The sequence below is a fragment of the Poecilia mexicana genome, unplaced genomic scaffold (genome assembly GCF_051168715.1).
Source record: "Poecilia mexicana isolate PSO_F unplaced genomic scaffold, ASM5116871v1 scaffold_10, whole genome shotgun sequence".
Lineage (NCBI taxonomy): Eukaryota > Metazoa > Chordata > Actinopteri > Cyprinodontiformes > Poeciliidae > Poecilia > Poecilia mexicana.
The window spans coordinates 27,159,207-27,186,886 of NW_028263379.1; the positions used below are offsets into that span (position 1 = coordinate 27,159,207).

The 27,680-nt window shown below is 43.2% G+C and overlaps 1 protein-coding gene across 1 annotated transcript in view; it reads left to right on the forward strand.

The window, feature by feature from the left end:
• The window catches only part of efnb1 (ephrin-B1), an 82,250-nt gene that overhangs the window by 48,086 nt on the left and 6,484 nt on the right, over positions 1-27,680 (forward strand). Inside the window, exons 3-4 of the mRNA XM_015008051.2 lie at positions 15,711-15,803; positions 23,557-23,676. Of these exons, the coding sequence (XP_014863537.2) occupies positions 15,711-15,803; positions 23,557-23,676 (213 nt within the window). The remainder of the gene's footprint in view (positions 1-15,710; positions 15,804-23,556; positions 23,677-27,680) is intronic.

Genomic DNA, 27,680 nt, shown 5'->3' on the forward strand with positions numbered 1-27,680 from the left:
GCTACCGGGATTTATCTTTTGCTAAGCTTCATACAAAGGCATTCACAAAGGGGGCAATGTAATAGGATAATAGGAGCTGTAGTCTTTGTTAGCAGGCACTTTGCTTTACAGTGAAGGTTGAATGTCAGTTGAAATAGACATTTTAGGCTAACTGCATGGTGCCTGCACCCCTCATTTACTTAATAGTGGTGCAAACAAAAGGGACAACGGTAGTTTAACGTCGAACATGAGTGACTTACTAATTATCTCCTACCATAATGGCATACTATACATTTTTTTTTAACCTGCATTTAGACGGAGCCCTCTCTCTGCAGATCATCAGAAACATGAAGTTGTTCAGCAGCCCCAAGCCTTCCTCTGAAGGATATATAATTAGTATAATAGAATGAAAATGGATGCACGTTTTTCATGATGTTTAAAGTTTCTGAGAGCAGACCGATTTGACTTTTATGAAAGTCAGATGGGATTCCAAAGTAGTTTTTTTTTTTGTTTTTTTCCAATAGGGGCATTCCACACATTTTATCCAGAGCAGGGCTAACTTTTTTATTTTTTCCCCTTTTCTGTGGTCAATGTGTGTTGAGGCAAGCAGATGACGCCCAAAGTGAACTTTCTGGCCTGCATGCAATATGCAGAAAACCTGCACAACATATTAACCCCAGCACACCATGTCAAGAGCGAAGCAGGGTGTCAGTGGCATCATGGTGTGGGGATGTTTTTTCTTCCGATAGAGACTGGTAAGCTTGTCAAGGAAAAACTAATGAAATGGACAGACATAAATACAGAAGAATCAAGAAAAGATGCTTGTGTTCTCAAGAGACAATTGGATAAACATTAGCTAAAGTGTAATTAATTAAGCCCTGGCCTGGGACTTGAGATTGATATTCACAAACAATCTGCATCCACACCAATCGACCTTGAAGTTGTTTAGCAGAGAAAGGCTAAGTGGTTAAGGCTAGTCTGTTTCTGTGCACAGCAGAAACATTTCCCCCTCCAAAATAAAACTACAATTACTGAAATTGCATACAAATAGACGTCAATTTTCAGTACACGTGCTTCTAAAAAAAAAAAGGTTTAAAAACCAAGAATCTGTCTCGCCCTTAAAATGACTTACTACTTTGTCCCACTGCAATCCCAGTGAAACACAGTGAAGCCTGTGGTTGCACAGTGACAACATATGAAAAACTTCAACTGCTATAAATGCTCTCGCAGGACACCGTGCACGGCGAAACCTGCTGGATGGATTTTTTAATTTGATATAAGCGACAGAAGGCCATCAGTCAACTCAACCAAAGATCCTTCTAACAAATGAGGATGGATCGGCGGGAGAGGGGATGAAAGTCGAAGCTGGAGTGCAGGTTTAAAAGTCATGTTGACTGATTGTCGATGCAGATTAATGGGTGGTTGCTTGAAAAGAAAAAAAAAAGGGAATAGTGGGCATCTCGCCCACTGTTGCTGTGACAAGAGAGAAGAAGAAGAAAAAAAAGAAGCAAGATGGGATTAATGAAACACTAACGCAGAGATTCCCCACCCCTTGTTTTAACAAGGATGAAACTGTGTGCTCCTGGTTAACTGCACACATTGTTAGCTGAAAACAAGCCTTGCGCACACATACATAATGGTTGGAAGCGAGACAAACAACGACGCAGCAACTCCCACATGAACAATATTAACCTTTAGCTTTTTGAGCTTGTGTTTGTGGGTGCGTCTGCGCCTCAGCATGTGTTGCATCTTCCCCTAACCTTTAACTTGCACCAATCAGAAGGTGAAATGCCACTTTTTTCCCTCTCTCTCTCTCTCTCTCTCTCTGTCTCTCTCTCTCTCTCTGACCCAGTTTCTCCTTGACTTACTCCTCTCAACACGCAACATTTCAGCTGCTGTTTGTCAAATGATGCAGCATCATAGAGGAAGGACTACAGGAGCAACTCTGTATGTGTGTGTCGCTCAAGAAGTGTTTGTTCACCTGTTTGTTTTGTGCGTTTAGGGGGTGTTAATGCCTGTGCGCTGAAGTCTGCAACACAGCTTTAACAAAACAAAACAACAATAACGATCTAATAAATGAGGAGCGACGTTTACCGCGAACAAAGAAAACAAACGCGCTTCTGAAGTTATTGTATGATTAAAACAGCGCTTCCTCCTTTTCAGCCGAACTACTGATGTGGCTGATGTGAGGGAAAAGAAGCCTGCCGTTGTCACTTCCTCAGGCTCCTTTCCCAGTTTTTAGCCTGCAAGTGATTTGCACTAAACTGTTGGGGTTTTTCCGGGGCTGCAGCTCGATGATATCGGTGAAAAGAGCCATTACTGCCAATTAGCTACTCTGTCATTAGGGAGGACTGTGTGGGCTACTGGCAAAACTCTCCACACAACGGACTGCGTTACAGCTAAAATAGCTGGTAAAGTTTGAAACTGCCTTCTAAAAACGTTCCACATCGGCAGCGGTTCAGCCTTCGCAGGCTTTAATTTTACAGGCGGTCGTTACGGTTCTGGAATTAATATTGGAATAGCTTTGGGTGCTGGCGTTGCGTCGCATATTTTCGAAAACTATTTGCATCAGCTTAAAGCATTACCAGCGGTAACTCCTCACACCTCTCCGCCCCCCCCCCCAACAGGTTACAGAGTTTTAATGCACCAATCGACCGCTTTCAAAACTCTGCACTCCCTCGGTGTACACCTGTCAGGTCGTGTGGGTTTCAGCCGAGAGGAGCGCTTGCACACCTCGAGCAGGCCACGCTTGCATTTGTATGTGTGAGCGTATGTGTGTGTGTGTGTGTGTGTGTGTGTGTGTGTGTGTGTGCGTGTGTGTGTGAGCGCTCAGTGGATGTGTGAGTGATTAGGTAAAGGCAGGGCTGAGCAGGAGTCACTGGAGAGAGACTCAGGAAGCGATGTGCTTTAAAATGAGTCTGTCCACATCATGTCATGTTGGAGCGCGCTCAGTCTGTTCATGTTTGAGACAGATGACTTGCTCCGCTCCCCAAGGTCCCCCTGTTATTCTGCATCCTTTATCTCCAACTGATCCGACACACGGCCCACGCCATGTGTGTATGTACGTGTTTACTTGTCTGTGCAGGTGCGTGTGTGTGTGCATGTGTGTGCGTGTGTGTGTGTGTGTGCTTTGACTGCATCGTGCAGGACATTGTCTTCCGCTTTATTGTGAACAAGGTTGTGAATGCATTGGAGTGCTTTTTTTCTTTAGTCTATTTTTTTCTTCCTACGTCAAATGAATAGTCTGTTAGGAGGCCGGAACATACCCAGAAACTCTCTCAACTTTATACGTAAAAAATCGCGCCACATCGTCAGCTAAGACTGGAGCGTCTCGGACCGACTTCACGTGGAGTTGCGAAAAACGGTACACATGCAGAACTCTTCAAGATGCACAAGAAAGTTTCTTGGAGGTACGCCCTAAACCCAACAGAAAGCTGGAAACCACTATTTTGACATTTTACACCCGTATTTAGCTCACGGCAACGGAGAAGTGAACTGCTTTTTTTTTTTTTCCTCTGTCTGACCCAGTTTCTCTTGAACTTATTCCTCTCGAAACAACATGTCAGCTTCTGTTGGCCAAATGATGCAATTTCAATGGGTACTTGCAGGAGTGTGAGTTTTTATGTGCCTCTGACTGACAACGTCCCCAGTGAACCTGGGTGCTAACTTGTTGACGTAGTATTGCCCATAAGGACGCAGGGCGAAGTACCGCCAAGGTTTCTTGCAACTTTAATTAGTTGAGAGCAGCAAAAGTGGTTTTGGGGCTTATGAACTGCTGGTGTAATTTATTTGGTTTCTTCCTAAGTTAGATGAAGTTACTTCTTTTTTTCTTTTTTTTTTTGAGGCCTGGCTATTCTCTCAAAAACTCCTAGAAAGTTTTGACTGTTAAAGGAGTAGGAAATTTATTTGTGTTGATACAGGTAGAAAAAAAAAGAAGGGTTTTATTTGCTCGCCCATAAACTTCACCACCTTGGACGTGGCACATAAAGCTATAAAATTTGGTACACATGCAGAACTCATCAAGACGGACAAAGTAATTATTGGAGGTATGCCCTATACTCAATAGATTGTTGGCCATGTCGGGCCACAATCATCATTTTGACTTTATATGGTAACGACTCCCCCCCGCCCCTTTTCCTGTCCCCGTTTCTGTTCCTCTGAACACACAATATTCCAGATGCAGTTTACTAAATGATTCAGGGTTTGCATTTTCATGATCCAGTGCTCACTTGACAATGTTCTTCACTTAAACAGGGCATGTACACTCGAGGGCAATCGTGCTTAAAACCTCCATCCATTACTTGTCCTCTGGAGCTGATGATGAAGGCAGAAAGTTAAACGTGATTCTTAAAACCTTGAATTTTCACACACACAAAAAAAACAAAGGAAAAAAAAACACTCTGCTCACATGTTAGGGTTGACAACCATTTATTTGTGTAAAACAACTCATCAGACCCCTTCTAGCTAAATAAATGTTGGTAGTTTTGTTGTCTTTATGGTGATTCGCTGTAAAATTAGTTGCCCATTGAGACATAATTGAATCTGAACTTTGATGTTGTTCTGCAGGTTAGAAGTTTGTCCTAAACCCAAAACGAAGTCGGCCATTTTGGGTCAAAGCTGCCATTTTGACATTTGATGTAACAGCTTACAGCTTATTATTAGAGGGTGAAATGTACCAAAGGAAGTGGGCGGGGCCAGACCTCAAACTATTAATATTTGCGATTAAACAAAAAAATGACGCAAAAAAAAAAAAACTCAACTATTCATCGTTAAATTTAGCCCAGTTGGTGGTAATCAGGTTGGAAACAAAAACAACATGGAAAAAAAAAGTGACATCACTTAAGCCCCGCCCACTGATAAGTCAGAGTGGCACGTTTTTCTCATAGACAGCGCTCTCTGACTCTTTTTGTCCATATCAGCGTAAAACTGTGTCAGGCGATAGATAAGCTGATGTTGCTAAACAAAACTATGATGGCGTAAGAGGGTGTAGCTGTGGCTTTTGATATTATTACCACACAGTTTCAACTCGTGAAGCTCCAGTCTAACAACAGGCACTGGGTCATTGGGTCTGCTCTTCATTGGACATAGCTGGACATCAATCCAACAGCAACAGTTAACTTTAACGTGAAATCTTTGCGGCTGTGGTCAAACGTATCCACCGTTCCCTCCAGGAGACTTCAGACAGTCAGTTCCAGCTCCTGCTTTGATCGAGGTTTGTGAAATTCGGCACACATATGTAACCTCTCAAGATCTTAAATTAAAAAAAAAAAAAAAAAAAGTCTCTTGAAGATATCGTCCAAACCCAGTGCGCGGGGGAAACGTTTGTGCTTCCTCATGGGAGACTCGTGGTTTGCGGTCTGTTGAGGGATAAGGAAATGGAGAGTGGAAAGGTAAAAGCTCTGTCCCCGCTGGATCCACTGTGGAGGTGACACAACAGACACCCACAGAGAGAGAGAGAGAGAGAGAGAGATGCCAAATCACTCTCACTCTCTCTCTCTCTCTCTCTCTCTCTCTCTCTCTGACTGCAGACTGGGAGGCTGGCACAGACACTCCCTGTCTTTGAGCTACACACAAAGACACTTTGGGAGCTGCTGACAGGTCCTCTGCAGAGGTTAAAAGCTGTCATAAGTAGACTTGAAGCACCAGCCCAGTGGTGGTGCTGGCTGTGCAGGGCCTTAATGCCCAAGCCTTTTGCTTGGCAATGCGGGGCTGCTTTCTTGACTGATGTCCACGGACCACACACATCCAAGCACATCAACAGTAAAAAAAAAAAAAATAGGAGAACGGATTTGTTCATGAATATTTGTGAGCATATAGACACATCTTTTTTTAGTCGCTCACACATTTCGCAGGCCATGCACACGCATCGCGATAAGTCCACATGCCCACACGTCGCAACTTTCAGCAGAGTTATTCAGATGTACACAGAATCCAAAGTACACACATTTAAGGAGTCTAATGGAGCGTTTAAGAGAAATTCTGAGTGTGAGTGAGAGAAGAAAGCTGGCATACACACACACACTCGCACACACTCACGCACACGTGCATGCAATCCAAAGCACATATGCTTCCTCCACTTAAACAGAGAGCGATCACCTCCCACCTCCTCTTTCCAAACTCAGCTCGGCAGTCCCTCCTTCCCTCAACCCCTCACTTCATCACCTCCTTCCATATTCCCCTCGCAGGCATATGCACGCACAACTGTCCTATGTGCACGCACACACACGCACACACACGCAGTTATGCCAGCACACATCAGACAGATCAGGTCTCACTCATCTGCCGTTCCTGCACGTTTTTCTGGAGAAGAAAAAAAAATAATCTCATGCATCTGCATCTTCTTTTGGCCTCCCTCGCCCTGTGCCCCACACACAAGCCCCACTTTTACCTTGCTAACATACATCAACACATGCATGCACACATGCAGAAAAAAACACACACCTCTATTTTACCTCACCCCCTCCCCTCACCCCACCCTGCGCTATAGCATAGTGCTTTCTGCTGGGAGGATTTAGAGGTACCCTGTAATTTTGCTGCTGGAGGAGCTTTTAAGTCCTGCCTGATCTTCTGGCTATGCAGGCAGCTTGCGCGTGTGCGTGTGTGTGTGTGTGTGTGTGTGTGTGTGTGTGTGTGTGTGTGTGTGTGTGTGTGTGTGTGTGTGTGTGTGTGTGTGTGTGTTTGTGTGTGTGTGTGTGTGAGAACATGTATTTGTTTGTCTGCACGCCCATGTTGGTGTCTGCTGACTTCTCAGGACTGGAGTTTCATGCAAAAGTGTGAGAAACCAGTAAACCTTCTGACATTTTTTTATGTTATAACCACATTACAATTTACCAGGACTTCATGTGATAAAACAACACAAAATAGCCTTTAACGTAATTGCTAAGACGAGGATAATTATTTGTGCTTTTAAAAGGATTTCTTTAATAACAGAAGTCAAATTTTTTTGAGTCTATTTTTAGGACCATCTTTCGTCTGCAGCTGCACCTGTAAGGCAGCTTCAGTCAGAACAGATTCTCAGCTGGATCATTGAGGTGTGAACTTTGACTGGGACATTATTGGATGTGAATATAATTAAATCTAAACCACCCCATTACACTCTGACTGCCTGACTTCCAGGATCGCCTTCTGGGAAGAGTATTCCCATAGCATGATGCTGCCACCACCATCTATCGTCATGGGAGTGGAGTGTTCAGGTTGATGTCTAACGTTAGTTTCCAGCCTTACATATTATTTTTGATGTATAGGACAGTAAGGTCCTGACTACTTTGCTTAAAGTTCAAGAATAATACAGGTTATTCGCCCCGGTTTGATCCAGATGGAAACTTTTTTTTTTTAATTGGGGCAGAAAGATTAGAGACAAATTGAAATCTTATTCAAATACAAAGTACTAATCTTTACATAACCGCACTTTTTGCATTCTTTTGCAAGGACAAAATGTATCCAGCCCCAAACACAGAGGGGCCCCAAGTCCTGCTTATACTGCTCCAAGCTGACTACATTTTAATAAACACCTGACAAATGTTTCTTTTAATAAGGTAAATCTGCAACAAAAAAAAAAGGAAAAAAAGAAAAGAGAAAAAAAATGAAATAAAGAAAACCCTCAAGTTTTGGCTCTACAGTAGTTTACACATTTCCTTCCAACAGCGACAGAAAAATCAGACTGTTTCATTTGTTTAATTAAACTATTACATCATCAGGTCAGTTTAAAAAAACAAAACAAAAACAAAACATCATCGTACAAGTGTTTATTAAATTTGTGACATTTTTCTGGCCCTCCCGTCCTCTCGACTCCACAATTTTGGCCCAAGAGACAAAAAGTTTGGACACCCTGTCCTAGCCTGTCAGTTTGGGTGGCTACAGCTGCTCCATGCTCTCTCTTTTTTCACTTAATGGATTAAGCAGTGCTGTGTAATATATTTTGGGATATTGGTTTTTAACCTGACCTCTAAAACATCCTCCCTGGCTGTTTCTGTGTTCCTTGTTCTTCACGATGCCGTTTGCTCGCTACTATTCCCTAACAAAAGGCCTTCCACAGAAGCGATGCAGTTACAGTGAGATGAAAGTACACACAGTTGGCGCTGATGCTTGTTTTTATTTAGAGATATCAGAGTAAAAAGGGGGTCTGCAGAGAAAAATGTTAAAATAACCTATTAATCCAATCCCAAACATACATCCATGTAGGAATTATCCTCTTTATCATTGAAAAATGCCTTTCTAAATGTAATGATGTTTGTAACGAGACAAAATGTGAGCCGGTGTGTGTGTGTGTGTGTGAGTGAGGGAGCAGACTAATCGGGATGTGGGAGAGGAGCTCCCCCTCTGGCTGTGGAGAGACGCAGGGGAGCAGAGCAACAGTTGCATTCACGCCGGGCAGCTAAGCACCACAAACCTTGACCCCTTACCCTGCTTACCGTTACACCGCGGCCAAGCGACTCCTGGGAGCAGACGGCACGCGGTAACATCAGAGGTACCGCGTGGCGAAGCTTTAAGCGACCGCCACCAAAAGAAAAGGCAACAGAGAAGCAGAGAGAGATGAGAAAATCAGCTGTGTCCACTCTCATTACTCAAAACCACATTTGTTCTGACCCAAATTCAATATTGGATACACAAAATAGCATAAAAAATTTGCTTGTCAAGCGTTGAAGCTGTGACAATTTTATATTGTCTGCCAGGTTCTATTACGACAGAGAAGCATGAGGCAGAGAGGAGAGGAAAAAAAACATCAGCCAAGCCGAGAGCGCTCGACTCATCTGAGACGATAAAAAGAGAAAAAAAAAAAAGTCTAAACGAATCTTCTTGGCTGATGCCAAACCTGCAGACGAGGCTATGTGGGAGAGAGACGGCGAGCAGGAGGGCTGGAAGGTTGATTACTGATTTCCATTCCTATTTCTGGGACAAAAGAAATGGAAGTGTGATGGGCTGGGACATCTATTTAGATCCATTTCATTCCACTATAATCAGGCTTTAGCCATGCCCTAATACTCAGGATTAGAAAAGGTTCAAAGTGCAAACATCCAGATCCCCCCAGTATTATTCCAGTCTGTCAACCCCGGTCTGTATGTGTTTTTTCGTCCACATATATGCGTGTGTGTGTGCGTGTGTGCATGTGTGTGTGTGTGCATGTGTGTGTGTGTGTGTGTGTGTGTGTGTGTGGGCATGTGCGCGTGCTTCCCCTGTGTGCGCGCCAGGTCTGCCGGGGAGGGTTATCTCTGGAATCAGGCACATAAACCTAATCTAACCCTCCCTGTGCTCGTTCAGGAGTGAAATATTTTGTGCAAATAGGCTCTCTTTTGCTTCTCAGCACTTCAGTTCTGCCCGACTAATGTAAACAAAAACCCAGATAGGGAAATCGCAGCTCTGAGAAATGGACATTTTTATTGCGATGCTCTGTTTGATACGTAAACACGCTGACTGGAATGGAGTGTGTCGTTTTGGTGCCCTGCTTTGCTCGAAAAACGCGATGAAGCGGCTCCGCGCGGCGGCGGCGGCGTTTTCTTCTTCCCCGCCTTGACGCTAACCGAGAGTGATCCGATGGTGGTTGTCGCCCGCTTATGTATTTATCTCCCATTTCTCTTTTTGGGGGGGGGGGGGGGGAATGTAGACATTATTGGCGGTGGTTACCGCGCCTACCGTTTTCCCTGCCTTTGCTCGTCTGAGTGGGAGTCTGAATGCTGTGGGTGAGAGGCAGCCAATGAATGTCACCTCTCATCCACATTCTCATTAAACAACCTGCTCTCTGTCTGTCACATGGGCTGTATCCATCCCTGCGCTTGTGCTCTGGGCAGATGTTGCGCACGCAAACGTGCACGCCGCGGCTAGCTCCACACTGAGCCTATTGCTCTGTGTGAAAGCTTCCCCTCCCCACCCGCCTCGTCCCCACTTCTCCTGGGCCGAACAGGAATAATAAGCAGTAGATGATTCCTGATGGATATGGGGCGGGTTGGGGGGGGATGTATTCACCAGGACCACCTGAGTGACCTCATTTAGCAGACCTGAGAATAAATATAGACCGCTGCACCGCGCTCTAGCCTTAGCATGTGTTGTCTGGACCACTCAGCGCTGGTATCCCGCAACACGTCTCCCACTCCTCTCCCCAGAGCACCTAGGGGAACAGTCCTTCCTCTCCACCCCGAATGTCCTTGTGAAATCTGGGTTTTTTTAGTCGATTGTTGAGGTCTCCACTCGTATGTGAATGTTAAATGGGAAATTTCTGGGATTTTCATAGCCCTCTGTCGAAGAGGGAACTCTTTTTGTATCGTTACTTATCATAAGTCCAAGCTGGTTTGTTGCAAAGACTAAAGCTAACGACTAGTTTGGATTGGACCAAGACAAAAGGTCCGTTCATTCGCACCACCTTTGCTTAGGCCGCTTTGTTCAAACTGTAGTTCGTTTGCCTGGAAAGTCTGGTTCATTTGGGGAGGTGTGAATTCTTACATGAATTCTGATGTGGACCAAAGAACTAGCAAAACAGAGTTAGCATAAACAGCTATGTTTAAGCCTGGAGTTGTTTTAAGAGTGTGGAAGTTTGTTTTTTTTCCTCCTGTCAGACTTCCCACCAAACATTAACATCGGCGCAGGGTTTTTTTTAGGACGCCTTTATTTAACCCTGAAAATTATGCTGAAAATGTGACTTCTTTTTAGCCCACATGTCTAAATTTAACCTGAACAAAGATGTTTAAAATCAGTTTGCACAGTGGAGCAACCCCACCCCTTTTCAGCCAGATTCAGACATCTGTAGACGTCTTTATGCAGCAGAATTTTCACTTTTGGCTTTTCTGCACTTTTTCACATTAATTAGAAGAAAGGCATCATCATCTTTTGAAACTTTGCTCACGGGGTTTAAAGCCGCTGGCTTCAGGCTCCACTACCAGCGAATCTGGATTTATTCTGTATGAGTTAACTACTGCAGGTAAGTTCTGTTGAAACTTACAACGTTTCAACAGAACTTTACTTTAAAACAACCTCCTTTAATATGTTTTCTTGTAGGCAAAAATACAGTAGAAGAACATATGTAGCGCTGGAACAGGAGCTTTGCTCTTGGCTCACGTCGTTGTACTGTAGATATTTCCCAACATCAACATTTGGCACCTGGTTTCTCTTATGACTTCAGCAGCTGTAGATCTTTTGTTCTCCCACTAGTCACTCTGTGGCCAACGATCCACACCCACAAAGAGGGTCTTAAATCACACGAACCCCCTCTTATGGAGCCAGCCGCTTTCTTTCAAAAACGCAGCATTCCTTCATGCAATGACCACTTCTTTTGGGTATTCTGGACCGCTGAGTTTGTTCCACTCAATCATTAGCGGTGGACCGGTCCTGTCTTTGTTCTTCGTCCTGTCATCCCTTCATCCCTCCCTTGTGTTTTTATCTCTGCCGAGACACACAGGAAGACCCATTTCCCCACTTTCCTCCCTCCAAAACGCGACATGACTGTTGGCCTTTTAATATCTGGAAATCCAGATTTGGATTAACGTCAGCGCTCGGGGATGAAACGAGAGGGAGCAAGAGAGAGAGAGAAAGAGACGAGGGGAAAATTGAACGAGAGGAAGAGAAGATAGAGTGAGAGGCTTTTAGATTAAAATACCAAAAAAAAATCTGGCAGTGCGTCCTTGTTGTCGAGTGGGGTTAGGGAGTTTGACAAACGTAGCTGGCACAGTTGTAGCGTGATCTCTTGACACGATAGATGTGAGTAAACCGAAATCAGCCGAGGCAGAGGCTCCAGGTCCGTTTGAAGATTTGCGGCGCATTTTTTGAGAGCGCGCAACAGTTGGTTCCTGCAGTTGATTTCCATCTTGAGCAGCGCTTAAAAGATGGATTCGCAGAAGGAAATGTGGTTATGATCGGACACAGTTAATCAGATTATGAAGTTCCAGCGGTACAGTAATGGCTTGAATTATGTGACGTTGTACATGGTCTGAATGCAAACAACATGTGAAGCGATCATCTTTATAAATCCAGCTCCCTTTCAGTCGCTGGGCTAAACAGGAGCCTCAAAGGGCCAACTTATCATTATGCCACATCAGCGATGCAGAGGCCCCATTCAGCCAGCCTGAAGGAATGGTTAATTTAGACGACAGGAGTAAGTTAACACTGAGAAGATTTGCTCTCCCTGAGTGGATATAAAATTCACTCTTAGTGAGATTATTCAAGCGCCTTTGAGCTTGAGCTTCAAAGAGGTTCTACTTTTTTTTTTTTCTGGTGTAACTTTCCCCTGGAAACGGGGGAAAAATGGAAAGAGGAGAGGAAACTGGGTGTAAAATCACAGATCAGGTTATAGTGCTTGTATCAGCACCCGCTCTATCACAACCGGGGGCAGGCCAGTTCACCTCTCCATCACGTTAAAGAAGTCACGGCTCCTTGGTTACACTCTGAGAACTGCTGGGATCAAAACAACCTAGATACAGGCCAGAATAATAATAATAATAATAATAATAATAATAATAATAATAATAATAACAATAAACTGGCTCTTGCCAAATGTGAAGACTTACCGATAACTTAGATTACTAAAGAAGTATTTCCTTCTCTCCATTTTCAACTCTTGCCTTATACCCGTTACCCCAGCTTCAGTGGTGACATCCAGGACTTGAGCTGCATGTAATCTGAAAATTATGTGATTCAAAAGATATTCGTAAAAACCCTGATGACTGTGTTTCTCATCTGTACCTCCAACATGGTGACTTTTAGTATTTTGGGCACTGTAGTCTGTGTGGAGTGGATTTATTGCAGGAGAGCTACGTTCATCAGAGAGGATATTACAATTGTACACAAAGAATGAATTATGTCATTTCTAATAGTCCGACATTTGTGTTGAATGTATGCGGCTTGCGTATACTGTGGAGCGGTAACCCTGGACACCCCAACAACTTGGAGTGAGTATCTGACCAGGTTTTAGGGAAGATGGCAGAAAGTTGGGAGAAAATTTACCCTTTTTAGTAGAACAACTAGAAACTTTGCTACAGTGAGGCTCAAAATTATTTTTATGAATTCACTGGGCATTGAAAGGGATCAAATAAAATACAGCATCTTCATGCTATTTAAGACTTTTATTAGCAAATTTCATACTAATTTTGTATTAACTTTTTTGAACAGTGCTTGTAGATGCTACCAGCAGTCTGTTGGTTATTTAATTTTTTTTTTTTTTGCTGTGGTGAATGGTAGTATTAACCTATGGTAAACACACTCATTATCACACTCAGGTTGTTTTTCATTTACTTGCTTTATGTCAGATTTACAACCGACATTAAACTTTTGGCCCAAGAAAAACTATAAAATTTTAAACCAACCTAATAGTTGGCTAATATTTTTAAACACAAAAACAACTGATTTGAAACACAAACAAATGCTTTTTAAGCTAAAAGAAAAGTTTCCATTCTAATAACATTTTATTCTTCACGATAGTGGCTAAAAGTCGTAATATGAGTGGAGTCGTTTGCTACATTTAAGTGGACATAATTTTTTTTATATAATTAATAATGGTTTTCTTTTCAAAAGTCTAAGCATTATTAGGATCAAGCCAAAACTATTGTTAGAATTTGTATTTGAATAAACATGTATCCAGATTGTATGGATGTTTTATTTTACAAAAGTTCCTACAAAGTTTGTGGAAGTATGGGATTTGATAATGTAATTTTCCAGAACTGAATAAGTATCAAGAAAAGAAAATGTAGAACAAATGTTTGAGTTTTTGTGGTTCTGAAGGGTTCAGGCTCCAAGTAAACTCCAACTTTTCACTTGACTCAAATTTTTCACATTAAAGCCCGATTTCCTGGTAATGTCTGATAAAACGTGAAAATTGTGTCAGTTTTTGTGATGAACATCCCGCTTTAGGTTCACTTTTTATTGTAAATTAAATAAAAAAACTGAATCTGTCTTTTAATGCTCATTCAGATAAAACACTTTAGTGAGGCACAGCTGTTTAAAATCTTACCGACATACCAAATCTCATCCAACAAATTTAGCTTGATGTATTGTTTAGGTAAAACTACTTAACATTTAGTTTAAAGAAATAACGCCGCAGCTTTTATAGATTACAGGATGTAGATAACTCACCAGGCTCTCTAAGCCTGGAGCGCTCCTTCACATTAATGCTGCACGTAAATTTGAAATGTTGTTCTGTTCGTGCACGGCACTTAGTTGTCCAGGCCCCTCCTGTGTATTTCAGTGTCCGCTTCCCTCAGCTGTGTTGAGTCTACACCAGAGTTTATGGGGGGCCGATGGGGGTTTGGTTGATTTCGCCAAAGAGCTCCTGACAAGATGTTATCACAGCGAGCCTCACAAATTATCACGCACTCCGGCTACGCTAGCAAAATGTTGTGCTTGCCCTCGTAATTTGGAGGCCGAGCGCCATCTGATAGCGTAACACAATATTAGTGCTGTTCATTATTTCGTTTTGTTCAATTTCTCTGAAGTAAAGAAGCTGGAATCCCTCGGGATGGGGGGGAGGTGACAAAATGTCAGCATTAATAACACTTAGGAATGACAGGACATGAATCAACTAGATGAGCCATTCTTTTTTGTTGTTGTTTTCCGTAGCTGTGGAGCCACATTTCAACAGCTTGATACAGGAGTTTATAGCAAGTAATCGCATGTAGAAACATTGATTCAGCCATGCCAGTAAGTATTCCAGTGTTTGTCAGGCATTGTTTGGACCCGCATCCCCTCCCCTCCTTCCTCTGCCCAGTAGCCAAGTTTGCTTCTCTTTGTGCTGTCATTAGATAAGCATCCTCTCCAAGACAATGTCATCGTAATGAGGGTGACATCTGAAGCAATCACCCTGGGAGATGGTTATTGAGTTAAGAGGGACGGAAAGGAAGGAGGAGAGGCAGACATTACAGATATGTATATATAAAAAGTGGAATGATTTGAGACCTAGATGGATAAGGCGAGGAAGAGAAACAAAAGCAATTGAGAGGAAGGAAAAGAGCAGAGTAAGCGGTCATGGAGATCATTTGGGGAATTCCAAACTTAGAGCCATCGTCTCATGTCCCAATGCACACACACATACACAACCTCGTGCTTAACTGCTCAGTGCTAAGGTTGGAGTCACACTCTGTCTCCCCGGGTCATTATCATGGGCCTGGAAATAGACAGCCAATTGTGTCGTGGCGCGTGAAGAGACCGTGACATTGGATAAACAACGCCGGACCCCTAAACTCTCCTTCCTCGGCCGGATCAGAGCCGGGCTTTGAAACGAGCGGAGACACTCCGCGTGTCCGTGCACTAATTTAGAAATGGATGCAGCAAGAACTTTGAGCGAGGCATTTAGCTCGCTGCACTACCAGCAAGTGGTGACACATGTGGCCCAGAGGGAGTTAGCTGCTCGAAGGACTTGGCAGGCAGCTGGAGCTTTGGTAGCCGTGCCTCACTGCTAAACTATGCGCAAACAGAAAACACACACACAAACTCGCACACACTGTTTGAGGTCTAACCGCGTTCCTCTTCGCCACCTCAATGGACTGTAATGTTGTTCCTTTTCGTTTGACTTCACTATCTTATGTTAATGAGAGGTGGCGTTGAGAGGCGCTGGCCACTGATTGAGGGTGAGAACTGCTAATCACTGGAACAGCTAATCAGAGCTTGTCGTAAATATTGATTAGTTCTGTGCGTTATGGACGTGCTCATTAACCAACGTGTCACCATCTCTCCTCTTTCTTCTGCCTTCTTTCTTCCCTCCACCCTTCTCTTCGTCCTGCTTCCTCCATCCCTCCTCCCCCACCTCCGCCCTCCAGCAACCTCCAACGGCACGATCGAGGGCCTGGAGAACCGCGAGGGAGGCGTGTGCAAGAGCCGAGCCATGAAAGTCATCATGAAAGTCGGGCAAGGTAAGTGTGCGCTCACCTCACATGTAGAACACAAAGAAAAGCGCTGCTGCCTTGAAGCCATGTTTCACTTTGGTGTGACATTTCCATTTAACGCCGTGTGTGCCTGCCGTGACTTTGTCCGCCAGCAGCGTCCGACGAGACGCGATCTCTGGAACTGTAGAGCTGTTCTGTGTAAAACACTTGCCAGCAGGGTTTCTCCAATTTTCCTTTCAGAATTGTTACCGACCTCTATATCATGTTTAAATTTTGATAAAATAATGAAGTTGACATGCTTTTGATGTTAAAGAAATACATTCAACAAATTTTCTTGTTTGATTTCCATTTTAACCCTGAAAATATATTTTTTTTAAAAACAGACGTGTGTGTGTGTGTGTGTGTGTGCGTGTGTGTGTGTGTGTGTGTGTGTGTGTGTGTGTGATGATTTCTGTCAAACTGTGTTGCCCTTCTGTCAAAATAGAAGTTGTAGTTTTAAAATTGAAGTCATTACATGGCAATTACAGTGATATTATAGCTTATGCCATAATAAGCTGTAATATCAGCAGGAGGGCGGAAAGCTATAAAGCCAACTTCTGTAACGTTATGTAAGTAATCTAATTAGTTAGCTGGTTCCTAACTAACTAGTTAGGAACCAACTAATATAATAGCATTAATTTGGGTAAATGCCATTACCCAAATTATCTGCACCCTCTTACACGTCTCACTGATTCTTGGTGTTATGTGAGTTGATTTTTCTCTTTTGTTTGCAACATTCAGCCATATTTCTCAATCAGTGGGGGCTCGTCCGGGATGTACAAATTACAATAACATTCAAATTACAATAACATTCAAATTACAATAAATTTGAACGTCTGAAAACAATTAATTGGCAGTTCAATTCAGAAAGTAAAACTAAAATGTGAAATTGATTATTGTAATATAGTGAAGTACTTTAAGCATATATTTCTGCTGGTTTCTGTTAATTTTGATCATTGGCGCCTAAAATTCAGGGGAGGGGGTTTCAGACTGTTTCTAAAGAAGCTGGCTGTTCACAGTGGTGTGTTTCCAAGCATGGAATTATTAGAAAGTTGAGGGAAAGAAATAACTGTATTAGATAAGGGGGCACAATCAAGTAGGATAATCACAGCATTATGAAGCAAAGAAAATTCAAGAACTTGGGGGAGATTCACAAAGTGTGGGTGGTGGTAAATGTCAGAGCTTCAGAAACTATAACATATTTTCAGAAGGAAGACTTACGCTGTCACATTCCTCGTCTTAACATTCGTGAATCAGCGACAATGTCAGAACCGTCTTTACTGGGCTAAGGAGAGAAAGGACAGAACCGCTGCTTAGTGGTTCAAATTCCTCCTTTCACATTAAAGTAAAGAAGAAAAAAAGAAGTGTTTTTTTTATTTGGAAAATCAAGGTACCAGAATCTGGAGGAAGATTGGAAAAACATGTTTTTTTCTTCTCTCATTGATTGTTCATTCTGAGATTTTATAATTGGCTCATAAATGAGACAGCTGAAATGTGTCTCGGTTACAATATTTTTACAATTAACTGCTTCCTGAGCTTTTTGCTCATATTATCTGATGATAGTGTCACAGTCAATTGGATTTATCTACACCGAAGTGGAGATACGGAAAGTGTTCATGAATAAATCCATATCAAATATTATACAAATGAGCAGAACCTCAGATATTACAATTCAAACCAAGGTAATTCATCTTCATATAAAGTTCAAGGACCACTTTGGGTTTCATGAATTCTTTATAAGATTTTTTCCCCCTCAATAACTACAGCATCCTCTACAATTATTGGCAATATTTGGTAAAGACATGTTCAAAAACCTTTATCTGACTGCGGAGACTTTATGGCTCTAGGATGTAACTAATTCCCTGTTTTGCAGATATTCTTCCTCCTGAGTGTGGCGGTGAGATAAATATGGGTCCTTGTCCAGCCTTGTTTATCTCAGTTGCCTTTAAGCCTTTTAATTATTGCACTGACAGTCTAGATAGACAAGTTTAGACAAGTAGTTGCTTTCATGTAGCCATTTCCTGACTTAGGAACACACATTTCACATTACTTAAATATTTTCTAGATTTTCCTATTTTGAAGAGTAGCTTAGATAACTTGACTTCAGTAGTTATTCAGTATTTTCCATGACCTGTTAATTAAATTCTTTTAGTGACAGAGAAAAGTAAAAGTAATGTCTCTCTACCTGGAGAGAGGTGCCAGTTTGGATCAAATGTGGCAGATTTTTCCGCCACCTATTTAATGTTTTTAAATTAAAGTTACTCTTTTCAAAATATTTCAGTATAATTTTGTTCTTTTGTATTAAAATATTTATTTTAACATCATTATACACACTTGTATCAAAAATTATGTACTTTAAAGACAATTTGGAGTTAATAATTAACCCAACAACCATGTTTTTGGACTGCAGGAGGAAGCTGGAGTACCTGGAGAGAACTAATGCCTGAACAAGGAGAACATGGAAACTCCACACATTCAGACTTCTAAGAAAAATAGAAACTTTAACCAAAAGCGAAGCAGCTTAAAGTGTAATTCATTGATGTCAAGTGCAGTAAAACTGCTTGATCATAATTAAAAGTGAGAGACAATAATTATCTGTTTACTTGTGGGGGGTTTCTGTTTGTGGGAAGCGACCACGACTCAGGACCCCTGCATGCACCGCGCTGTGTAATTTCTGCAGCGTGATGAAGTGATCCGATTAGCTCGCCATCGAATTCCTGTCCAGGAATTTTGGATGTAAAGTTTCAAGTTGCACTGATGGAAAACGGACCGCCGCTGCGTACGCCGCGATATACGATTACATAGGCCCGTATTATGACAGATGATCGTATCCACGTTGCCCGCCCGGCCCTGCGGGGGGGAATCGAGACATGTTGAATGACTCTCATATACCAATGAACAGCACGCGCAAGCTGTATAGAAAAGAAATCCGAAAGAAATAACAAACAAATGACTGATGACTTTCATGGAATAACTCCACTTCCAAGTTGCAGGAGTTGCCCTCTGATGTTCCTCGGCTGTGATTCTCGCCCTGCGGACGTCCGTTTGAGATTTTCCATGTAAGTGCGCGGCCCGGGGTGTACGTCATCTTAAAAACGCTGGAGGTAAACAGGCAAGTTTTGTTTAGATATCCTTGGACGCGGCATTTGGATCGCATCACGCATTTCTCTTTTCCACGCCGCTCCGCTTTGCGATCCGGACCTCTACATCCTGGCTTTGACAGAGTACAGTACACAGATGTGTTGCTGTGTAAACAGTTCCTGCGTCCTCAGAGCGGTTTGTTTTGACCCAAACAGACAGTAAGAGGAACATCTGCCCACCACGGCGATCCGATTCCAGACTAAGAGTTGGATCTCACTGAATCAGAAATAAACTGAAGAGACACTGTAAAAAGAAATAAAAAATTGAAAATGGAGCGTGTGTGGGAATCTGTGGATGTGCCAGAGAGTGAGATGACAACATTGTATCCTGTGCAGAGTGTGGGGGAGTAGAAACTAACAAGCTGCTGATGCTAGCAAGGTTTGAGCGGGAACAAATTCAGCAGATGCGGTGAAAAAAATACCCACAGCCATCTCAGAGACAGACAGCCTCTGCGTCTGCTCTCCATGTAGGTCATTTTGAGCAGCCGATGGCCTGGGATTGTGACTCTTGCGTGGCGGGGGCTGACAACAACAACGCCGCGTGAGCGCAGGCGGGCCGACACAGAGCTATCAAGGAGAAACAGTTCCATATTCTAATGGGAGCTGAAAACGAGATTGGATCGTGGGGGGCGGAGGGCTCGTTTTCGAGGAAACTTCCAGGAAAGTTCCTCTCAGTCGGGGTCTGGTGCCGTGGCTCCCGGCTGTTCCTCAACTTCGGCACAGCCGTGCGCTCATTTCCCAAAATCGCTCCCCCGGCGGAGCTGTCACTCACAGTCGATGCGCCCTAAAAACCCTTTTTCGGAAAGATGCAGCGTGCCCAGCTGCTGCTGCTTTCAAAAAGTCGGTTTCTGGGGCTGGGATGCGTAATGCGCCCGTCCAGCCCACTGGGCTATTTGAAGCAGGGTGTTGATTTGGTTGCTTTTAAGTGATTGTCTTTTTTTGTTTTGTTTTGTTTTGTCTTTTTCTTCCATTAAGTTTCAAGGGTGGCCATCCTCCACATGTAAGGGTTTGGATTTTTCTTGTTCCTACTCTTGCCGTACAGCTGGTTGCTGTGAGTGCAGAAAGTGCTGAAAATGTCAAATATAATTCCCAGAATGAGGGCCTATTTTAACACCGAATAGGTGGCATATAAGAAAGTACTTTGACATTATGCATTTCAGGGGACTTTTCCTCACTATTTCCACTTTACGAGCAGCTGCACTTCCTTTCTGCTAGCATTCTCCCTTTAATGTGGTGTTAGTACAGATAAATGATTAACAAATAAAATATATAAATAAAATGCATATTTTAAGAGCCCTTTCTGCCGTCTGGTAGTTGAGGCTTTTCTCTCTTTTATTAGCTATTTGATAAAACTTGAAGAAGTCGTGCCTCAGGGCAATATTTCTGCATATTTTTTTCGTCTCTTCTCCAAAATTAAACATAAAAATCCTCACTAGACTAATCAATAATGAAAACAGACATTATTCACTCCCCCCCCCCCCCGAGGCGCTTCCTTCTGCAGCCACAGTGTGTTTTGTCTTAGCAAACACAATAAAAACTAAAGCCCCGCTCGGTTCTAACCCCAGATGTTATTGTGTGTTCGATTCAAACATCCTCCGTCTCTGCAGCTCCGTGCCTTCTGCTCGCCAAGATCACACTGCACCCCTCCAACCCTCTCTCCTGTGTCCGCTTCCAATCTTTCTGCACATTGCGCTGTGTACTTTGGAGATTGATTCCAGTATAAAATGTGCACAGATTCTTTTAGAGACACATTTATGATGCATGTGTGTTTGCCAGTATTTGTCTTTTTAGCACTTTGACGTCAAAGAAAAATATTAAAAGTAGTGCATAATTGTGAGAGGAATGCAGATTGTTCAAAACTTACAAAAAAAAACAGAAAGAAAAAGAAGAAACTCGAAGAATAGTGTTGGGTGGCTCAGTTTGTAGAGGAAAAAGTCCTCAATCTGGTTCTCCTGGGTCCTATTCCTGGTTTTGGGTCATACACTGCAAAAACACAAAATCTTACCAAGTAGGCTTGGTCTAGTTTCCAGCGCAAATACTTTAGTACTCTTGAAATGAAAGAAAACAAACTTACAAGTAACTTTTCAGCAAGATATAAGAGCTGATTTTAGGTCATGTTCCAGATTTATTTTTCACTTATAATAAGATATTTTTCCCCACTTTATGAGTGAAATAATCTGCCAGGTGAAGTGAAACTTTTTCACCATTTTGAAGGGATTATTGACTTAAAGCACCATCCAATATCTTGCTGAAAAATGAATTGTAGACTAGCTTTGTCTTACAAAAAGTTCTGACATATTTACTCTAGAATCTGCGTAAAAATACTTTAAGTTTTTGTGTTTTTGCTGTGTATTTCCTGTCCAGTCACCATTGAGTAACGGTGACCAGTTCCTAGAAAACCCTTAAAAAAAACAACAAAAAAACAACAACTTGTAAGCTGAAATGTGATGGTATTTTTTGTAGCAGATGAGGGGGTCAGAATAACATCTGCACACCGCACTTCAAAGATGTTTTTGTAAACGATTGATAACCATACATTAGCCTTAGTTCCATTTCACCGTTACGCACTAATATGCGTTGGTGTATCGCATTAAATGGTAAAAATCATGCTCTTTATGTCACTTATTTAAATGTCTTTGTCTTTTTTTTTTTTGCTGTTTTTCTTTTCTGCAACAAAAGAAAAGAAAAAGCACTAAAAAGGAAGAGAAAGTGCCTGAATGGGAAGCTCATCATTTATAAATCCACTGCTGTTCAGCAGTCTCTCTCCCATGTCACCTTGCTCATTAGAAATATGTTGACTCACTGCCACGCATGCATCTCTCCCTCCTCGTGTTTTTCCCTCCATCTACGTCTCCCGACATCCCTGTCTCTCCGCTCTGTCACTCCATCATCATCGTCTCCCCTCCTCCCCTCAGCCTCTCCCGTCCTTCTGGTAGCTTGGCACTTCTGAGTTAGTTGCTTGTCTGCCTAGCTAAGGAAAATGTCAAACAGCACGCACAGGAAAAAGAAAGAAAGAAAAAAAGGGTCAGAACATTAGGCCACGGCATGCACATGCTCAGCGCCCGGGTGCGTGCGCGCTTCGTAGTGAGTCAGATCAGTGTTGTCCGCACGCATAGCCTCCACGCCCCACCGCCTCCGCCCCTCCGCCCCTCTGTCATGCGTGAATGTTCCCACTTCTCACTCCTGTCTTTCTCTCATCAATTATTGACAAGGCACAACAGCTCACGGCTAAGTTCGGCGCTGCTGCAATCAGCGCCGAGCCGAGGCTGCGGTCGGGACATGGAGAAGATGGAGCTGCAGAGGGGCCTCCACCATCCCGTTCAACAACATAAAAAGAAGAAGAAGAAGAAGAAAGAGACACCATAGTCCAATTCCTTCTTTTTTTTTTTTTTTTATCTTCCCATCCACACCCAAATCATTTCTCATTTCGGCTCAGGATTTAGCCATAATTGCTTGGAAATAGAAAATTTCCTGCCAGAATGACTGGCCCCCTTCCTATCATCCGCCCGTGCTTGGCCACACACACTTCCCACGGGGGACTCGAATACAAATTGCCTCCCCACGAGCCCCCTTTTTCTGCCCCCTCCTCTCTCTCTCTCTCCTCACAGACCCTTTGAGCGGGCCTTGGGGCAGATGCAGATAAGGCCTGCAGCGTGGCAGAAATATCTGATGGACTCCTGTGGAATCCATCTTTTAATAGTGTCTGACTGTCTTCTGCCCCTTGTAAAAAAAAAAAAAAAAAAAAAAAAACCCGCTGGAAGACCCTCCGCTGTTTACTGCAGCCAAGCCTTCAAAGTGTGTGTGCTGAAATCACAACAGACAGTCAGATAAACTGTCTGTTTCCTCTGCGCTCCCCTCAGAGCTACAACGCCCCCCTCCCCCTCCTCTTCTCCTTCCTCTCCTCTCCTCATCTACCACGACGTCCTTTTTTCCGGTCCTCTTATAACCCCACTACCCCCCTCCGCCCCCTGCGAAGTGTGCCTCTTCTAGCAGAGTTAAAGCCAGGGCAATAAATAAGGCATATTATGGCCTTTTAACGTGATGAATAATGTAAAACAATAAAAAGTTAATATATAACTACTTTACCCCCATTCTGCCAGGCCTGAGTGTATTGTAAGTATATTGAAGGTGTGTGTGTGTGTGGGTGTGTGTGTGTGTGTGTGTGTGTGTGTGTGTGTGTGTGTGTGTGTGTGTGGGAGGCTCTCACGAGTGTGTCGGTGTTGGAAATGCCTGTCTGAGTGTTTGCTGAAGGAGCTGCTGATGTAGATGTGAGCTCACTTTTTCTTTTTTTTTTACGACAGGACAGGGATATCTGCGTGTTTCACAGCCGTTCGCAAATTCCCAACCCACCAACCCACCAACTCCTTCCTCTGTTTTTTTTTTCTGCTTTCATCTTCCCTTCTGACACAGTTTCGACACAGGCGAAGATAACCGTCTCTGTGTATAAAAGATATATCAAAAGATAATAAGCATAATCCTTTGCTGTAGCAGAGGAACAAGTCATTGTAATTCATCGCATGCGGCTTTCCAAGGCTGACTTTTTTTGTCTGCTCTCTCTCTCTCTCTCTTTTTTTTTCCTTTTCTTCTCTGTTTTCCCACAGACCCAGACGCAGCGATCCCGGAGGCGCCGGAAACCCAGGAGGACAACTCAATACCGGAGACCAGCAGTTCCGGTCCGCCCGACCCGAGTAAGACTGGGCCTGTGATGCCAGGAATCCCTGGTGAGCGCATTCACACAACCCCAGCCGTTAGCTCTCACTGTCGAGGAACTGAAGGATTTGCCCATTTTTCTGAGCTGAATAACTCCAGCTCAGTCAGATTGGATGAAGAGCATCCACAGCGACGCATTTTCAAGGATTCTTGGCTGGATTTGGTGCTGGACTTTGACTAGGCCTTACTAACACATGAGGATGTGTTAATCTGAACCATATAATTGTTGCTCTGCCTGTATCAAGTCTTTGGGGACGGTCCTCCCGTCAGTCCCCACAACATGATGCTGCCACTACCATGTTTCACCGCAGGAATCGCCTGATCCAGTATTACAGTATTGGTCACCCAACTTCTGCCCCCCAGATCTGAACTGAAACTACTGATTATTGTAAATGTGACTGTAGACTGTCAATTATTCTATCAATTATTCTGACGATTAATCAAAATGTGAACATTTCGCACCTTTTCCACTTAACCACTTTAGCCTTTTTATACAATATTCAAAATACATTAAAAAATCCAAATAACTCAATTATTTTAAATACAAAAATAAGCATTTTGTTGCCCAAAGTCCAATAACATAGCATTCATGTACACGTGATTCTTTGTGGCAAAAGATGCGTCTGCGGCTAAACAAAGACTTGTCAACGTCAACATGTGAAAAGCTCAATCCTTTTGTCTCGACTTAACAGCCATACAGTGAAGCAAAAGGCGCTTAATCCGACAATTACCAAATTTAATCCAGGTTAAGCTAAAACTATGCCACTTGAGGAGCTCTGGGTAGAACACATTTACATACAATGGTGTTTTTCTTCATCTTAAATGTAAATTATCTGTATTTTTTGTATCCATTGCTACTCTGAGGGTGTTCTTCTTTCAGAAAATATATATTTTTGAGTCTGTACACTCCAGCGAATGACTAAACGGTTGCTAAATTGATTGACGATTAATCCGATTAATCGTCTCAGCCTTAATCAGATCTAATTTTGAGTTGGAGACGTAAGACGAGTTGAAAACATTTCGCCGTCGCTAGCGATGAACATCCTATTCACGGTTTTCTTTCAAGCAACAAAAGGCAGTCGGTGTTTGTGCATTTCAAAATGAAACTTTAATTCACTTCCATCCTTAGATAAATATTTCAACCAAGGGTTAGAAGAGCCTCCTTAAAGCCATAAGAGCCCATAATGCATTGCTCTGTGACTTCATTAGTGGTGAGTCAGAAATGCAGCAAGATTTAACTAAACTAAGACCAGACTTAATTTGGCTTAATATGGCTCCAGAGGGCTAAATTCTGTCTGCTACTAGATTTACATTGTTTCCAGCACAAGCTGTTTTTTTTTCAGGGTTTGTTGTTCTGACCCAGTTTGACATGGTTTCCTTTTGCAGCTTTAAACATGTCTGCTTCCCATGAGTTGCTTCCTTTTCCCAGCTAACATGCCCCCGCATCATAATGCTGCCACCACCCTTTTTTCTACTCGTTCACATGTTGTTGCAAACCACACGCTGAATACTTTAGCCTTCATTTAGCCACTCCTCTACGCAGGCCGGATTTATGAAGTACATACCCAGTTGCTGTGGCAACAGATTCTTCCACCTGAGCGTCGGATCCCGGCAGGTCCTCCCAACTGTTACCATGGATATCTCGGCTGCCACTCTCATTTTTAAATGTTTCCCCTTCATCTGTTCACTTGTGTTATAAATACATGATATCATTCAGCTTCGAGAGCAAATGTAAGAAGAAAAAAAAAAAACTTTTTCAAACAGAACACCTACATCCTCGAGGCTGCGCTAGTAATTCATCACATTCGGTCTCCAGGGAGAAAATTAAAAATAATAGTTTAGCCTTTCAAAGTATGCTATTCCTCATATGGCTCTGACACGCTTCAGGCGACTCTTAACTCAGCATGCTGGAGTGTTTGCAAAACCAGAGTTGCTGACAGGATAGAGTGAAACTCTCCAAAACGCAGGTTGTGATGAAAAGACATAAAACCACACCCTAAACAAACACAGCTTGCCCTGACTCACACAGGGAGTGTGCTGCATGCTGGGAGACTTGACGACAGACCTTTTTATTACATTACCTGCCTTAAATCTCATTAGAGATGCACTTAAATCAGTCTAATCAAAGCAGTTGTAATCTGTTTACTCCCAAATTATATCAACCGGTCACTCCACTTTTTTTGCGATCGCAAAATCAACAGATCTCCGCATTTTTTCGAGCTAATGCTTAATTGTGAGGTTATTTCTAATTTTCTGTATAAAGGGTAAAAACATTGGCTTTAAGTGCTAACTCCCACCTGCAGGTGGCAGTATTTCATACTCAGCCTTACTTGATATCAACTTATAGTCCATGAAATTTTACTTCCTAATATAAGCCTAGAAATCGGGTCCCTGTCTCTTTAAAAACTCCTGCTCTTTCTGAAACGTCGCCTTCAGAGAGTCATCACAACATGGCTCCTCTGTTAACTCTTTAACAAAGTTTTACCAGAATCTCACTGAGCAGTAGCTCATACAATAAGCTCAGCAGATTCGTAGTTCCATCAGGTGTTTGCTAATTGCTAGTGGCTAGTCTGAAGGAGCGGAGTGGAGGAGACTCCTCTAAGACATACTTATTGAATGCAGGCACTGATATTTATTTATATTTTAATAGTTTTTTAATTACGTTACACATCCAGGCACCTCTGGCCGTCTGAGAACACTTGTTGTCTTGGTGTGGCCCAAAATGAAGATGAGCTTATCTCATCTGAGCTGCCTCTGTTTCTTATTTCTTATCTGCATCTTTGTCACCACTGCCTCCCTCCACAGGAGCCACTTCTCCTCCTCCTTTTTTTCTCCAAAGAGCGGCTGCTTTGCAGGGAACTTTTTTTGCCTTGCTCCACAACTTTGTCCACCACAAACTCCCCCTCTGCCCTCAAAAGTTCACACTGTTCTGCCTGTCCTGATGTGATAAGCGGCGCTTTTCTTAATAGTTGCTTATTTGACATTAGCTGCTCTAAAAAAAGATGTCCCTATCTCACTTTTCCCTGTATTCTTGGGGCTTTTCACCTGCCTGCCACTGTTGGATCAGTTATTATGTCAAGTGAGGGTGGAATGAAGGACGAGTGGCGGCGGGGTGGAGGGGGCTGATATTTCAGGAATGAAATTTCTTGACAGCCTCTCTCCCCGGCTCGCTCAGAATGTACGAAGTTCCCTCAGCCTCCGATTTCTCCCGATAAGAGCAGAATTGGTAGCCTTCAATCATGGTGTTCGGCTGCGATAGAGGCTCAAGGCGCGGTTATCCCCTTATCAATAAATGGTTAAGTGCAAACGGGGCCCGGCAGAGTGCGGAGACACAGTCATTAACGGGGCTGGCAGGCTCCTGAGGTATGAGACTTTTGTGTGCCTGTGGAGGTAAGAGGGGGGCGGCGGGGGTGTCAAGGGTGAGGAGGGGTCACGGACAGTAAAAGAGTGATGGCTGAGGCGAGGGGTTGGTGCGGGGGGTGAGCGCTGGTCTTTGGCAGCAGCTGCACGCATACATGGAAAACAGATTTGGTTCCTCTCGGATTTCAGTCACCGGCGGAGCCAGCCGTTCCTTTCCCATCCCATCCTGAACCCCCCACACCCTCCGCCCCCCGAACAAAAGGATAAAATAAAATCAGATGTTCAGATGTGCCCTCCACATTTGGTTTTTCCATCGCTCGCCTGGCCTCTGACACGCAAAACATGTCGAACAACTTGCCCCTCGCTCGCATCGCTCCCCCGAAATAAAAAGGAAAAGGGGAAACAAGATCAGAGCGGGAATCTTTGCGGTGCTGAGTGTCAACTTCAGATTTCATTGGCGAGGGAATGGGGTGTGTGTGCGGGGGGCTGCTTTGATTGAGCTTATTCAATTAGATTACATCAAGGGGGCCGTTAGTCATGTTGAGCAAACAAGAAAGTGGGATGCACTCAGAGTTGATTTAGTATGGTCTGCACATGTCAGGACAGACGGACCGTGAATGCGAGGCTGTCTCTAAGGGACTTCTTGAAAGTTACT